We start from the raw sequence: 17,085 nt of genomic DNA, 5'->3' as shown, positions 1-17,085 counted from the left end.
TCTTTCTTTATCTTGCATAGTGCTTGGATATTACGGGAATCAGTTAAAATGTGTACAAGAGTCCTTGGTTCCAATGGAGGAGAAAGACATCTCCCAGGGAGTGCTGACTCTCAGACTGCCTCTCTGGAGCACAACTGGGAAAACTTCTTGTTTTTGGCTGTGTCGAACACGTCTATCTGTAGGATACCCCAATGCTGAAACATGCAGTGGAGTTCAGTGGGATTTATCTCCCATTTGTGATCTTGGGAGAAGCGTCTGCTGAGGGCATCCGCTGTGGTGTTTTGGACGCCCAGAAGGTAAGCTGCTGAGCTATTGATTGGGTGTCATATACAACCATTCCAAAGTCTCTTTGCTTTGGCACAGAGGGAAGGTCATCTAGCTCCCCCCCTTGGCATTTTATGTAAAACATCTATGACATGTTGTCCATCATGATCTTTGTATCTGCCCCGATCAGTGGCAGGAAGTAAATACAGGCATTTCTGACTGCTCTGAGTCCAGCAAGTTGATGTGTAGTGTGGACTCAAGAGGAGGAGACAACCTGCCTTGAATAGGATGGGTGCCCAGGTGGGCTCCCCACCCCGACAGGGATCCATCTGTTATTACTGATTTTGGGGGTGGTTGAGTAAAGGGGACCCTTGTGCAAATGTCATGAAGATTCTTCCACCAGTTGAGGGATGTTTTGACTACTGAGGGCATCGAGAGTACTTTGTTTAAGATGTGTTTGCTTGGTGAGTAAACAGTTCTGAGCCACCCTTGAAGGCTAAACGTATGAAATCTTGTGTGATTTATTACTAAGGTACCCACCACCATGTGTCCCAGTAGTTGGAGACAATTTCTGGACAATGTTTGAGGGCTGACTTGGACTGTAGAGACTAAATTGACTAGGGTAATGAACCTATATGAAGGAAGGAATGCTTTGGCTGTTGCTGAATCAAGATAGGCGCCAATGAACTCCAAACGTACCACATTTAAGGTGGACTTTCAGACATTTAATTGTAGTCCCAGTTGGAGGAATAGGTCCACGGTCTCCTGAGTGGCAATCAAGCCTTTTTGAAGGACCGCCCTTTGAGCAGGCAATTATCTAATTATGGGAAAATCAGGATTCCTTGTTTGCAAAAGATGTGCCACTACCACAGAAAGGACTTTGGAGAACACTCCGGGCACAGATGAGAGACCAAATGGAAGCACCAGGTATTGGAAGTGCTCTTGACTCAAGAATCACAGAAACTTTCTGTGGGAGAGGTGGTTTGCTATATGGAAGTAAGTGTCCTGAAGGTCAAGGGCTGAGAACCAGTCCCCTTGGTCCAGTGATGGAATTATTGCTGCAAGAGTTACCATTTTGAACCACTGAACCTTTACAAATCTGTTGAATGATCTTAGATCTAGAATGGGTCTCCAATCACCGTTCTTTTTTGGTACCAGGAAGTACCTGGAGTAAAATCCCTCTGTGTTGTGTGTGAACTGGTTCTTTAACACCCAAATTGAGGAGAGAGTCAATTTTCTGCTGCAAAAGGTGCTCATGAGAGGGTCCCTGAGGAGGGACAGGAAGTGGTACATGGTGGGGGGAACAAAGTGGATAGAGTATCCTGCTGAAATAATCTTCAACACCCACTTGTCCATAGTGATATGTTCCCAGTTCTGATGGAAATGATCAAGGTACTCACTGAAGTGGGGGAAATGTGTGGATTGTTACAGCAGATAAGGATGTGAGTGGTCAGACCCTTAACCAACCCATTAAAATAGTTGTTTGGAGGTTAAAGGTTGTGAAGTTGATGCCTGCTAGGTAGCTGATCTCTTTTTCTCAAATCATTGTCTCTTGCACCGGGTTTCTTAATGCCTCTGGGAGGCAGGAAACAGATCTCTGTACCATCTGGGACTTACTGAACCTTCTTTTTTGTGCAGGAGTGTACTTTCCCAGAGAGCGCAAGGTGGCTCTAGAATCTTTTAAGGTATGCAGGGATTCATCAGTTTTCCATTTGAGGGATCTTTGATCCCTCAAATGGAAGGTCCTTGACTATAGTTTGAAAACCCAAGAGCTGAAGTCAAGAAGCCCTCCTCATGACCATTGCTGTCGAGATGGAACGAGCAGCTGTGTTAGTGGCATCCAAAGAGGCCTTCATAGATGTCCTTGCAAGTAGTTGGCCCTCTGTGATGATTGCCTGGAATTGCTCCCTCTGGCATGCTGGAAGATGCTCAATGAAGGAATTCAGTTTTGAGTAATTAGTATGCTATACTTTACCATGAGGGCTTGGGTAATTGGCGATTCTAAATTGTAAGGTAGCTTAAAATCTTTCTTGTATGGTGTCGACTTAGCCTGGTGCTCTTTGCCATGTTAATTCACAGCATCAACCACAAGAGTTTGGGGATGGATGTGAAAATAAAAAGTCTGAGTCCTTGGAGGGAAAGTAGTGTTTTTTTGTCCACCCTCTTACAAGTGGTATTGTGTTTGGGGGATGCCATATTTTTGCTGGGTCCAACAAGGCCTTGTTAATGGGTAACATGATGCGGACAGATGAAGATGTATGCAGGATAACAAGTAACTTATACTGTGACTCCTTAACCTCCTCCAGTGGAATTTGCAAGGAGTCTGCTATCCTTTTAATAAGGGACCTTTGATGAAATTGTTTTTCATCATCATCAAAGGACGGTGGAGGAAGCATGACAGTTTCATCAGGGAGGATGGAGAGATGTTGGTTGTAGGAGTAATCTTTGCCCAATCTCGCTTTCTGTTCCTCAAAGGTCTTATCTTGTGTATCAGGAACCCCAGAAAGAGAAGGTGGTGGGGACTGCCTTCTCCTTTCCTAGCAAGAAGCACTAGGGACCTTTGAGAACTGCTGGTGGACTATCCACAGTTACATTAGATTAAAAGTATATTAAGGAATATAAACACTAATACTACCATGAATATATGGGGGAGGGGGAGCTAGAGAGGCACTTCCTCTATGAATAGCTTATTCTATAATCATCCGCTACTGGGTTTCTTGCATGTTCCTCAGAAGCATCTGGTATTGGTCACTCAGAGGTAGGATACTGGACTGCACAGATCACTTATCTGGTAACGGAAATTCTCATGTTCATATGTATCACAACACACCAAAATGTATTCGCCGTGTACTTTAAAGAAAAACTAATTTACAAATATTTTACAGAGTTTTTTTTAAAGTGATAAATGCAACATAAGAATTAATAGTATAAAAATACAGACCTTATCCATGAAGAAAATCATTTAACATTTTCATATAATGAAAAGTAATTTTAAATAAAGGTGTTTTGAGGCTTGGCTTAAAGAGTTATTCAGCTTGAACACAATATCGCATACGCAAGCTATTGATGGCTCAGGGCAAAATATTTTTTTGATTAAGCTGCAACAAAAATATGAAAGCAACCATTTAAAATTTTAGAAAGGTGTCTGAAATTCAGCTAATTTTAGAATACACAAAGGCTATATGACAAAAAATATCTTTCCACATCAGCTTGGGCCTCGTGCCAGTGACCAATCAAGTCTTGCATTGCCTGGCAGGGACAGGTTATTAATATCTTAACAATCACAAAAAACATATTTAAAGTTGTGACAGTTCTCTCAAAATGTGTAAAAAATGTGATGAGTATGGTGAAGAAAACAACATACCTATGTCATATTGCCAAATAAACTAAAGGATGTTTTAATAGTGATATGTACAGTATTAAAATGTAAATGTAATTTAAAAATTACATTAAAATGTATAAATCACATATGGGGTGGTGACATCCATGTGATAATATCATACATCTCCTCTAATTTTCCACATGATTCCATAATTTATCATAGTCCCTTAATGACCACCTATATTTACTGCCCACTATACCATCTCCTCTAGGAATAATTTCAGTATTCCAAACAGCTTCTAACATGCACCATTTTGAAAAGGAGAAAAAAAAAAAAACTTGAGAGATTTCTTTCCTATTTCCCCAAAATGATACTTGACCTGAGCCTGGGAGAAGTAATATTCAGTCCTAAGACTGTGATAAGTTTAATGTTCAATTCTTCATGACACAGTAAGGGATGAAACAAGAGCTTTAAGTAATTGAAAAGAAGAAATCTCAAGTTTATACATATTTTGAAAATGAGTTTTTTTTGCATAAAATACTAACAAAGTACAATGATATTCAATGTAATTGTGCGTATATACATTGAAGACAACGCAAGATTCAAATTTTGAAAAGCTAGCACTGGACCCAGGTGGGGGGTTAATGAAGATGGGTCTACCTGCACCGGGGAGCCAGAGACTGAGAAAGATGATTGCCTGCCTATACTGGACAGGAGAGATTCTGGGAATTAGGTGCATGCAGGAGTGAGAGACGCACAATCTGTATGGGAAAACAGTCTGCCATGCCTTAGGGTGAAGTTTGTGTCACTCTGAGGCCTGATCTACAATACAAAGCCCATTGAGGTGGCTGGAATAAAGTACAATGACAACAGCACAATTTTGGTGGATATGCTTTATATGTTGTGTTACTGTCAAAATCTGTCTTGGATTTAAGTAAGCACTGTTAAGAATCAGCACTTCATAACAATGAAAGATGGTAATTATTGATAGCATAGAGATGAAGACAGGCACCAGTTTTTATACAATTGGAAGAAACTCCAACTGAAAACTGGTGTTTTCAACCCCTATTACATGAAGAAACAAATTTAATATGAGTAGGCTGCTATATATAAAAAGGATTTAACTAGAGCTAGTTGGAAATATTCCGATGAAACAGTTTAGTTGGAAAATGCTGAATGTTGCAAAAGAAAGCTGGGTTTGACAAACTTTTGCCGAATCACAGGCCGGGTTCCTGCCTGTTTCCCTGCTAACTTGTCTGGTCGGCTGTTGGGGAACCCCACCATGTGGACTACTCTGGCGTCAAGGAACCCAGGTTTCCAGGATTCATGACTCCAAGGCAGCCCTGCCATGGAGTCAGGAAATCCTGAACACCTTGGGAGAACTGGCTGCAGCCAGGGCTCTCAGAGTCTAGGCTCTATAGTACGGAAATCTGGGCTTCCAGGGTCCCTGGTTCTAGGGGAGCCTCACCATGTGGTCTGCCTTGGCACACTCCTGGGCCATGTGGCTCCTCATGCTGCTCAACTTCAGAACAGGCAGTCCTGAGAGCTAACTGGCATGGGAGTCTGGAAGACTTGGGGTCCCCTGTCCTTAGACAGTCCACTTGGCAGATCTGTTCTGGAGCTGCAGATCCTGGGAGCCCTGGCAGCTGCTGTTTGAAATTTATAATCTTGTCAGTTTCATTTGGTTTGTTCCAATTCAGACAGAAATTTAATTTTGAAATATCGAAACTTCTCATGAACCAGATTACCTGAGTTTTGGCTATGTCTAGATATAACAAGGTCCTTAGCACTTGCGTAGACTGGGCCAAGGTGCTTGGGATGAAGAAAGCAACACGTCTGGTATACAGGTTGTGTTTTTGGTGAGTTTCCTCTATTTTCTTGAAGTCTGCAGCAGAGTGAGGTAGGCCACGTGCAGAGACAGAAGTAGAGCAGCTAGGCTCTTACTGGTGGTTACTCCATCAATCACCTAACAGAATACCATCCAAAAGCACCACCCAGTCACCAGCATGGACCCAGGTGGGGGGTTAATGAAGATGGGTCTACCTGCACTGGGGAGCCAGAGACTGAGAAAGATGATTGCCTGCATATACTGGACAGGAGAGATTCTGGGAATTAGGTGCATGCAGGAGTGAGAGACGCACAATCTGTATGGGAAAACAGTCTGCCCATGCGTTAGGGTGAAGTTTGTGTCACTGAGGCCTGATATACAATACAAAATTTAACTGTGGCTGAATGTGTCTGTCGGTAATCATGTTAGTTGTGTGTCAACTGAGTGTTTATTGCAGCTGACTGACACGGTACTAACACATAGTACTTTCCTACACTTACATGTTATGAAACTTAAGTCCATTATTGCACCAGAGAATTGCACTGTTGCAATATGCACTCATGATTGAACTGGTGGAACTTGCAACAGTACACTGGGTACACATGTAATTTTCTTTCAGATGCACACGATTCTCAAAGCCCACATAAAATATTCCCTGTAAAAAGTTACAAATCCTGTGGGTTGTTGCACCTACCACAAATGCCCAGCACAGTTCCCTAGAAAAGGCTGAGTTTACTCGCATCCATTTACATTTCTGATTTGTGCCCCTGCTAATTTTAATGGTTCAGAGTCATGAGGATCCTCACACGTGCAGCAAGAAGCAGGGTCTCATACCATTTTGGAGAGTCAGTTACTGCTACCAGATTACACTGGGGCCTAGAATATATTAAAATGAAAAATACCATCTTCAGGTAGCGAGCTGACGCAGATCAATATTAAAGAAATAAGCTTTATTTAAAATCAGGTTTGGTTTTAATTTTTTTGGTTTTGTAACACTACTATTTATGGTTGCACTTTTGCATCCTTAGAGTGATCTGAGCCCTTCTATATAGCCCCATGGGTTTCCTTTTGCCCTCTTTCCCCCAAGTACTGCAATGGAGCCACTGGGGGTTGCGTCATTCTTCACAGAGAATGAGAGGATAAGGTCAGGAAACAGGCGGTGCTGGTACCTCGTAGAGATGTAAATGGCTTTATTAAGAGGTGTAGAGTGGGTAGTCTAGCAGGTTATCCATTAAATGCAGCCAGGAAAATACTCAAACTATTCTACCACTTCAGGGGCCACAGGAAAGGTGAGTTTATCAATGAATCCCTTTACATCCTAGAAAATCTCCTTTCCCTAGTCTAAATGTGCTTCAGGGAGTGCATTTGTCCATGTGAGTGAGCTTCTCTCATGTCTGTGCAAAAAGAGATGGCTGTTTTTTGTCTGCTGAAGCTACATGAACTGTTTCAACTGCTGTCTTCATTGAAATAGTGAAGGTTTCTCAAAGTGAGAGCAAAAATACTTCATGGCTTCACAGGTACTTGAGGCACAACTGAGGTGTTTTTCCTCTCTTGGCCTTATTTGGTTATTTCATGTTTTCCTCATTAAATGCTGCCCAGATGCAACCTTGAAGGGCACCTTCCTATGTGCTCCACAGAGGGAGGCAGGAATCAAACTGGAGAAATGGAAGAGGGATATCTAGAGTGTGCAAACCAATCAAGGGATGTACTGATAAAAACAAAAAAAGAAGTCACCTAAGGTCTGTACTGTTGTGACTGAATCACCGAATAGGCTTTTAACAGAACCAAATAAACCACAAGGTCCTTTCTGGGACATCTAATGTCCCAGACCAGATGCTTCTTATACAATGTAAGTATAAGGAAAAACAGTACAAAACAACCCAGCTGTTTGGGAAACGAGCCCTTACTACAGGCTCTCTTACGTGTCTTTATGACTTCTCGGCCAGGTAAAAGCTTCCCTGGAAAGATCTGAGAGTTATACACCACCTGCTAATTAACAAAGGTCACGTGCCAGGCAAATCCATCTGACATGTTTCATCCCATAGTCTTTATGAAAATATGCTTATAATAGGAATATGACATAACTGAGTTATACTTTATGCAAGATGGCTCATGTGAGATCATTGGAAAGGTTATGATTTACTGAATGTGATTATCTAATTTGTTTGCCTTTATCATTTCTGTATCTGATGTTAGGAGTATTAACTATGTATCTGTATTTCAAGTGTTACTTTGGGTGTCACCCTCAAGCAGCCCTTCAGGTACAACAATGGAAAAGCCAGACAGGGCTAATGAGCCATTAGCAGAGACAATGGACTGTGAAAGGTCTTAGTCCTCCTGTGGAGGCTGGAGACAGTCTACTAACAAGGGCTGGTACAGCCATGCAAAGACATGGGTCCAAGTCACCTGGTACCGGATACCCCTCTTCCCCTTTTGGAATACCAGTGGTTTTCCACTAGAAGACAAAGGGTTCCTGCCTTACACAAGAGCGATATAAGGCAGGGGAGTGACATCATGGTTCTCCTCTGCCTCACCACCTAAAGAGACACTGAAAAAACACCTGGAAGCAAAAACTGAACTGAGGGAAGAAGGGTTGAAAAGACTCAGTCTCTGAAGAGCTATTCTGTGTGGTAACATTACTAACCATCACTTTTTAAGCAGGAAACATAGCTATACTAGAAAAGAATGAACAGTTTTAAAGATTAATTATTGCCAATAATTCTTCTTGTTCTGTTTAACACCTTTGTTTTGTAGCACCGAAAAGAAATGTAAGAGTTTCAATTAATTTTTTTAATCCCAAAACCGTAATCTAGTTCTACCTGTTGAATCTTTAGCAATTTATATCAAGGAATTATTCCAGATCTAGGCTTCTGGCTGAATTTGATGTCCTACACACTCAATCTCGAGTTTCCAGAAATATATTTGCGATAGACATTGTAACAAACACAATCCAGAGAATAAGTCATGGGTTCCCCAAGGATGCCAGTCGGGCACCCTAGGTATACCCTCTGCTTTATGGGGGAAATGTGATAGATATTGCTACCTCAGGCAGTATCTTTGGAGAAAACATAGTATTACATTTATGTATCACTGTGGGTCAAGGACTGTAAGTATGATCGTGTTTTCCTTCATTGGGGAAGGTTACCACAGCTCCTTCAGGAACTAAAAACAATGGGGATGATTAGGGTGAATCACATTGTAAATACTTCCCGAGAGGTACCACTCTGTGGGGAAGGTCACATATACTGGCTCAAACAGGGTTCCAGAGACTAGGAAGACAAAGAAAGAGCTTTTGACATAAAAGGATGAGCTTGAACTGACACAATGCCTTCTTTCTGATCCAGCAAATAGACGGGACCTTATGTCCAAAGGGCCACAACCCTTGCAGCTAATATAAGCGCAAATAATATTATTGATGTCTACCCATCCTTTTTCAAATTGTACTAAACATCAACGACATCTTGCAGCACTGAGAGGTTTTATTATTCAAAAGAATCAGATCTTGGTTACATGCTCACTAAGAATGGAATCTGTATAGACAATCACTTCAAGAACCTTTAAATAGTCTAAATAGTTCAAAATTGTTCCTTCCATTTGCATGTGCATTTCCTGTCAGTTGTCTACATTTAATTCCATCTGCCTATGTTACTGAATTGTTGTCTAGATTTGACTGACCTATATTTTGTCAGCCAGAAACTTTGCCACCTCACTCTTCATTTCCTCCTATAGATCAATAATAAACATGATCAGTATTGCTAGAGACCCTTTGAGCAATCATAACATTAACCTTTCTTTTTAGAGATAAATCGGAATAAATGAGTTGTCATCAGCCCTTTAGCCTCTCAGCTATAACTACTTAGTTACCTTAATATTTCATGAGGCATCTTTATCAATGGCTTTTTGAAAGTCCAAACAGGGTATATATTAGTCCTCCTCCATCCCCTTTATCCTCCTCAAAGACTATTACTAAGTTGCAGGGTCAAGATTTTTCTTAACAGGAATTATCTAACAGTCATCCAGTATAGAAGCGGATCTTAAAAGTTTTCAAATTAAGAGGTTTTTGTCTGTATTCACTGCTCCACTGGTCAGAAAATGGGACATTAAAAATAATAATCACATAATACGACTCCTCTCACCCTATCCTAACATTTAACTGCAACATGATTTTAGAAGCTGATATTTGACAAACTGTTGAAGTTAGAGATTACCGATTTATATTACATGAAAGCTTTCAAATGGTGTAAGTAATTAGTTTCTAGCTCTAGCAGTTCAATATATGATTTAAAAAATAGCTTTGACATTCAAATGAGAAGACATATGATAGCAATGATATTTGAAAGTCCTATATCTCAACATGACAGGATTAGAAATGAAAGATTTACACTATTCAAAATTCAGTAACCCAACTTTAATAATAAAAATATTTGGTTTTAACATTGGCAGAGGCAAGATATCACAAGACCCTTAATGTTGGTTTTATTTTTACTGGTCCAGGACTAAAAATAGAAAATTCCAGCCCTTGGGCCAGTGTAATTTTCCCTCTGGTCTTGCTAACACCTTTCATCAGAGGATCTTAAAGCAGTTTCCAAACATGAAGACTCAGTACTTTGAAAGTTATAATTGTTTTTGAGAAAGATAAACAGAAGCATAGTGACTTGCTCGAGTTAACAGAGAATTGATGACACCTAGAAATACAATCCTGACTCACAGCGCCCTGTTCTGACCAACATACAATAGCCCTTATTAACAGGAATATACTGTTTATCATAAGTTATGTCAAAATGTATACAAGAAATTAAGTGAAAGCCTTATTTCAGCATCACAAAGACTTACCATTGGATCATATTCCCAAAGTTGATTGCCTTTTAGGTGGTGGCACTTGAGCATTGTGACTGGGCCGTTAAGTTTGGAAACATCCAAGCATAAATCATCTGTTCGAATTTCTTTGTTGGCAGTGTATGAGAAAACCTTTGTAGAAAAATAATAATGTTCATCCACTGGATTCCATAGAGAAAACAGCAGGTTCACATACCACTTCACTTATACTAAACTTAAAAAATGTCTTCAATTTTTTTTTTACACTACATACAAAACTGTTTTCTTAGGAGACAAATATAAATACCATATCAATAATAGGGCAGCTTTTCAGATAAAAAACTTCCCAAATGGTAAAACAGGACGAGCTCCATAAAAATGGAGAATTTTGGCAGGGTGGCAAGCAGCAATGCAGAGCTTTAAATAAAATAATAAAATTATAGAAAGAAGTAGATACAAAATATAGTCCTGAGTTGAGAATCACAAAAGTAAAAATGAAAACTAAAACTCAACGGCATTTTTCTGTCTGAATTTGCAAGAGTGACAAATCAACTAGAGAGAATCTGTAGGAAGGCAGTTCCAGGGATCCTACAGGATATCTACTGCATAGATTACTCCTGGGGGAATTCTGTGCCAAAAAATTAAAAATTCTGCGCACAATATTTTAAAATTCTGCATATTTTATTTGTCAAAATAACACAACATAATCCCTTCAGTTTCAATTATTTTGGTAATGTATTTCAAAATACCTGTCAACAAGTATGTCAACAATACAGAAAACAGCATAAAAGATTCCCCCAGGAATACATTGTTAAAGAAATGCTGATGACAACCCAGTTCAAGTTGGAGGGTGCTGGAGGGGGCTTTGTGGGGCTCCCAGAGCCCTTGAACTCCCATCCCCCCAGAGGCCAGCCACAGAGCACCCCCCTGCCCCAGACACCAGCACCTTCCTCCCCCCACAGCCCAGCCACAGAGAACCCCACAGCCCAGATCCAGCCACAGGGCACCCGTCAGCCCTGAGTCCAGCAGTGGGCACACCCAGAGCCCAGATACCAGCACCCCCTGTCTCCCTGGGGCACCCCCCAGCCCAGACACCACCACCACCCTCCCTGCAGAGTCCAGCCATGGGGCACCCCCTCCAGCCCAGACACCAGCACCTTCTCCCCCCCCCACAACTTCTTTACTTTTCTGTCAGGGGGCATAGCGTGGTGCAGCCCTGCCCTTCCTCACCCTTTGCCAGAGCTAGGTCTCCCAGGCCTTCTCCCATCCCTGAGAGATTGAGGATCAAGCAGAGTGTGCAGCTTCCAGACCAGTCTGGCTGGGCGCTCTGCTCACTGGGCTCTGTAGAGTCCAATGGTCCCTAGTAGTGGCCAGTAGCTCTGCCCAATTTTGTGCGGGAAACAGAGAATTCTGCATTATGTAGTGGTGCAGAATTCCCCCAGGAGTAATTAGATGACACCTATCTAACAGATATGAGTGGATGATATTTAAAGTACACTGAAGTCACTGGAAAGACACCCATTGACTACAGCTAATTTTGAATCAGGTCCAAGTGACTCACACTAGGTGCAACAACGTAAAAAACGGTTACCTACCTTTTGTAACTGGTGTTCAAGATGTATTGCTCATGTCCACTCCATTCTAGGTGTGCAAAGACCGAACAACTTTGAATCGGAGAATGGAACACTGAAATGGCTGCCAGATGTACCTTGATCGAAGATAGCAATAAACCCTGGTGCTTAAAGTGCCAAATAGTCCGGTATACCCTGCAGCAGGGCCTCACCCGCTCGAACATGTCAGTCCACGGCCCAACACATGAACCACTTCCACTTTACATATGTAGCCCTAGTGGATGATTTTTTGCTGCCCCGCTGGACACCAGTAGACCACCCCGTTCGTCCGCACTCAGCCACACAGCAGCCAAACCATCAAGTGCAGCAGGTTGTCATGGTTCTGACACAACAGATCCAGCTGAAGAGATGGTTGCAGCAGGGTGGCTGCCCAGAGACTCAGCAGCATGCCGAACCAGTGGTGACGAGGCCACGCCAGGGCTATGAGGATGATCATTGCTTTGTCTTGCTTTATCTTGAGCAGGACTCTGTGGATTAGTGGCACTGGTGGGAAGACATACATCAGCGCTCTCGTCCACAGAATCAGGAAGGCGTCCGACAAGGAGGCCTTGTCCCTCCCCTGCAGAGAACAGAACATATGGCACTTCCTGTTCTGCCTGGATGCAAACAGGTCCACTTGGGGAGGCCCCCACCTGCAGAAGTTCAGGCTGGCCACCTCTGGATGGAGCGACCATTTGTGGTGAGATGAGAAGGTCCTGCTGAGACATCTGCCAGGACGTTCTTGGATCTGGACAGGTGGGCGGCTACCAGATGAATGGCACGTCACACACAAAAAGTCCCAGAGGCTGAGCACTTCCCGGCAAAGGGCCGAAGACCTGGCTCCGCCCTGCCTGTTGATGTAGTAAATCGCAGCTGTACTGTTTGTCAGGACTTGCACCATCTTGTACTTCAGGTGGGGGCAAGAACGCCTGGCAGACCAGGTGAACTGCTTTCAACTCCTGGACGTTAATATGAAGGGACAGATTGCTGTGTAGCCAGCAGCCCTCGGTGTTGAGCTCGCTCAGATTGGCTTCCCAGCCCAGGTCCGATGTGTCCGCTTACTCTGGTTTCGACGGAGATGGGGTCATGAAGGGAACCCCCTGCAGCACCAACTCTGGATCCAGTCACCAGTCCAAGGACGAGAGGACGTGGCTCAGTACCGTGACCAGTTGGTCCAGGGCGTGCCTGCTAGGGATATAGTCTGAGGCCAGCCAGGCCTGCAGAGGTTGTAGATGAAGACTGGCAGGTTGACCACGTAAGTGCATGCGGCCCCTCATTTGCAGCACATGTGGGCTGTGGTAAGCGGATGGCTCTTCATGGGGGCAATCAAGTCTGACATGGCCTGAAAGCGCATTTGCGGAAGGAAGGCTCCGGCTTGCGTGGAGTCGAGAACTGCTGTGATAAACTCTGTGTTGAACTGGCGTTAACGTGGACTTTTCTGTGTTTATTAACAGGCCCAGATTGTTGCAGATGAATCACACCAGGTTGGAGCTCTGTTGGACCTGCCCTGGAGTCCTGCCCTTAATGAGCCAATCGTTGAGATACTGGAAGATCTGGATTCCCCCCTGCTCCCAATTGTCTCAGGTAATCCACTACCGGCACCACGCATTTCGTGAACACCCTGGGGGCTGAAAACAGGCCAAAGGGTAACACCATAAACTGGAAGTGACGCCCGACCACTATAAAACGCAGGAAGTGCCTGTGGTCCGGGAATATGGAGACATGAAAGTAAGCGTCCTTAAGTAGAGAGCAGCATACCAGTCCCCTGGATCTAGGGAGCGGATGATGGAGGCCAGGGAGATCATGTGGAACTTCAACTTCTTGAGAGACTTGTTAAGGCCCCACAGGTCCAGGATGGGTCTGAGGCCCCCTTTGGCCTTCGGTATTAGGAAGTAGCGAGAGTAGAATCCTCTTCCTTCCATGTCCAGGAAACCTCCAGAGTCCCCAAACCCAGGAGCTTCTCTACCTCCTGAACGAGGAGAAGGGTCACTGAATAGGGACAGGAAAATGGGGGGGAAGGGGTCGGGAAGAAGGGGCAGCCAAGAATTGCAGAGTATAGCCCCAATACACTATGTCCAGGACCCAGTGGTCCGACATAACCCATGACCAGGACGAGTGGTAGGGGGAAAGGCGGTTGAGGAAAAGACAGGTAGGATCCGGTTGACTGACTAGGGTGTTGCTCTCGGGTGCACCCTGAAAATGATTGCTTCTGGCCCCCTGGTGTTTAGCAGCCTCAGGCTAGGCTGGCGAGCAGGAGGAAGAAGGGCGACGACTAAAATTAGTGTCTCTTCTCCTTGTAGGTCCCTGACGAGGCTGCCAGGATCTTGGCGGCAGCGGTTGTTGGAAGGATTATGTTGAGAGAGAGAGAGAGAGAGAGAGATATGTCTTTGTCATTTCATAGGTATAGATGTATCCCCTTTTAGGCCCCAAACCAAAGGAAGCCAACAGAAAGGAGTATAGAAGCTTGAGCATCAAGGACAAGCTAATTAAAGCCGTCATCCCTGTATCTCTATGTGAAAAGTTACACATCCACAGACAGAGTCTGTTTGAGGAGGTGATAAGAGCTGTTCTTAAAACAACTGTGCTCTGAAATTGGTCTTGCAGAAATCCCTTACCCCCTTCGTTTATTATCCTGCTTGTTTTCTGCTATTGTATTAAAAAGGTTAAATAGACTGATGAAAGTCTGTCACATTTGGAAAATAGAATTGTAAAATAAGGATGTCAAGGAAGAGGAGGTAGTAAAACATAAGTGTAAGATGTGACTTAAAGATAAAGGATGTAAATAATTAGCAAATCAAAAGGTGCCAGCCTAAGAGTTATAACTGTGATCTCCCATGGCCAAGGAATGTATAGCACGGAGATAACCGGATGACCCCGCAGGGCAAGCTGGAATCTACCCAAGTGCCTCCCTCCCCCCCACCCCCATGGAGGGCTGAAGACTCCGAAGAACAAGATAACACTCAGCCATCAGGGATGTGCTACCTGCTGATTGATAATCACTTCAAACAAACATCAGCATGATGAAGTGATTCCCATAGACTTGTAGGAATCCTATAGGAACAGAACCAAAATCTCAGGGACTGAGTATGGTTCTGCAACCACCCTCCAGGAGTATCGGATGCGCATCTGACAAGGACTCGGCTCCACCCTCGTGTGCAGGCAACCTGGCCAGTACTCTGCCATGAGCAGCCTCTAGGATAGTAACTATAACAACTCTGCAGAACTTGTATGAATGAGTGTGAGAATGAATAAGGAATGGTAGTGAAATATTGAATTGCATATCTTGATTTCTTGCTCTCTCTGTACTTACAATAAACATGGCATTTTGTCTTATCCCTCTTATAAGATCCTGTTGGTATTTTATTAGTGTAACAGCTTCCTGGCTGATTGTGGTGTGTGCATACCCAACGAGCAAAGGGTAGCCCTAGTGTCCTTCAACACGTGCAGCGTAGTGTCCGTTTGGTCCGAGAACGGATCAGCTCCATCAAAGGGAAGGTCCTGGATCGAGGCCTGCATATCCTGGGAGAGGCCTGCAGTCTGGAGCCAGAAACTATGTTGCATGACCACCGCCAGTGTGACCACACTTGCCACCGAATCTACCGTGTCCCATGCCATTTGCAGGGAGTATCTTGCCACCACCATGCCGTCCTCCACCAGAATGACAAAGTCTTGGCACAACCCTGAGGGAGAGATTCCTGGAACTTTTTGAGACTGTCCCAGAGATTAAAATTGTACTGGCCCAGCAGGACCTGATGAATCACCACTGGAATTGCAAGCTGGCAGTAGAATAAGTCTCTCCCCCAAATAAATCCAGAAACCAAGACGGTAAGAAACTTGGAATCAAGGAGGTGGGGACCTGCTTTCCTTTTTCGTTGGCTGCAGATACAACCAGTGACCCTGAGGGCGGGGGGGTATAAAAGCATTTGAAACCTTTGGCCAGCACAAAGTACTTTTTCTCGGCCCATTTCGAGGTGGGCAGGATGGAGGAGGAAGTCTGCCTCAAGGCGCTGGCTATCTTGAGGGCTCCCTCATGCACAGGCTGGGTGCTGCTCCACCATCTTTTGCACCTTGAACCCCAAGTTCTTGACCACACGCCAGAGAAAGCCTTGATGCTCCCTAAAGTCATCCGGCGGGCTAGCTCTGGAAGGCCCCACGATGGCCTTGTGTGGGGACGACGAGGAAGACTGGACCGCTGGTGGGGGTGCTGGAATCTCAACCACCGCCGGAGAAAGAGACTTTGGGGTGGGCACAGGTTTCTCCGCCTTGACCTCAGAGTGGGCTTCCAGTACCGGTGGGGCTGCTACACGATGTTCCGTCAAGGCCACCCATGAGTACTGGTGAAGGAGGCAGTGTCACAACTGGTATGCCCCAGATGCTCCAATAAGGCCACTGGCCGTGCTGCCATTGCAGTGCCACTAATGAGGAAGCAGGCTCTGGTGCCCACTAAAGCCGATGAGACTATGCAGATGGGCTGAACTGGCCCTCTGTACCAAAGGAACCCGCGACCAGGGAGGAGCCGTTGACACCTGTGTTTGTTTGCTGGTCGTGGCTACCAGTAACCATTGCCCAGGCATAACTGAATGGTAACTGTAGTATGGACAGCAGTACCAGTGCCAGGGGGACCGGTACTGGGACGGGAAACGTTCCCACCGTGCTGGTGATCAGGACCGACGCTTAGAGGACGACTATTGAGAAAGTGAACGGTGCTGGGAATAGTATGGGGAGCATCAGCCCTGTGCCGAAGAGTAGCACCGCGGGGATCTGGAAGCTCACCCAGCTCGACCAGCAACATGATTGGGATCTTCCCCAGGATTCCCGACGCAGCAGCGAAGTGGATGCCTTCTGTCTGGCGACCGGCGTTGTTCCCCTGTCAGGTCTTAACGGCAAAGCAAACTATATGCAACAGCCTTAAGGCATGAAGTTCAGAATGGCAGACAACCGCTAGCTCTTGCTAAGCAAGAAAGGTGCTCCGACTGACCGCCCTGGACGGTAAGAAGGAACTGAGAGGGCAGGGCGTAGGACTGGCGGTGCCTGATATACTGCAGCATGAGTGCAGCACTCCAGAAGGTGCCACAGCTGGCCCTATGGGTACGCTAAACCAAAAATCTGACAGCTGCATACGTGGGCGTACGCACGCCTAGAATGGAATCTACATGAGCAAGCACTCGAAGAACAACAAACCTTTTTAGGTACTCTTAACTCATCTTACAGGCCATATCTCACATTAGGGTTTTTTAAACAGCACA

At 44.5% G+C, this 17,085-nt stretch overlaps 1 protein-coding gene across 3 annotated transcripts in view; it reads right to left on the bottom strand.

Annotated features, from left to right (window-relative positions):
- The window catches only part of GALNT1 (polypeptide N-acetylgalactosaminyltransferase 1), a 211,919-nt gene that overhangs the window by 5,419 nt on the left and 189,415 nt on the right, over nucleotides 1-17,085 (bottom strand). For all 3 annotated transcript variants that reach the window (XM_054018826.1, XM_054018828.1, XM_054018827.1), the window contains one exon: nucleotides 10,248-10,382. In XM_054018826.1, coding sequence (XP_053874801.1) covers nucleotides 10,248-10,382 — 135 coding nt within the window. The remainder of the gene's footprint in view (nucleotides 1-10,247; nucleotides 10,383-17,085) is intronic.

The sequence above is a fragment of the Malaclemys terrapin genome, chromosome 2, assembly GCF_027887155.1.
Source record: "Malaclemys terrapin pileata isolate rMalTer1 chromosome 2, rMalTer1.hap1, whole genome shotgun sequence".
NCBI classification, from domain to species: domain Eukaryota; kingdom Metazoa; phylum Chordata; order Testudines; family Emydidae; genus Malaclemys; species Malaclemys terrapin.
The sequence above is the reverse complement of the archived record's forward strand: the minus strand, read 5'-3'. Positions and strand labels throughout refer to the sequence as shown.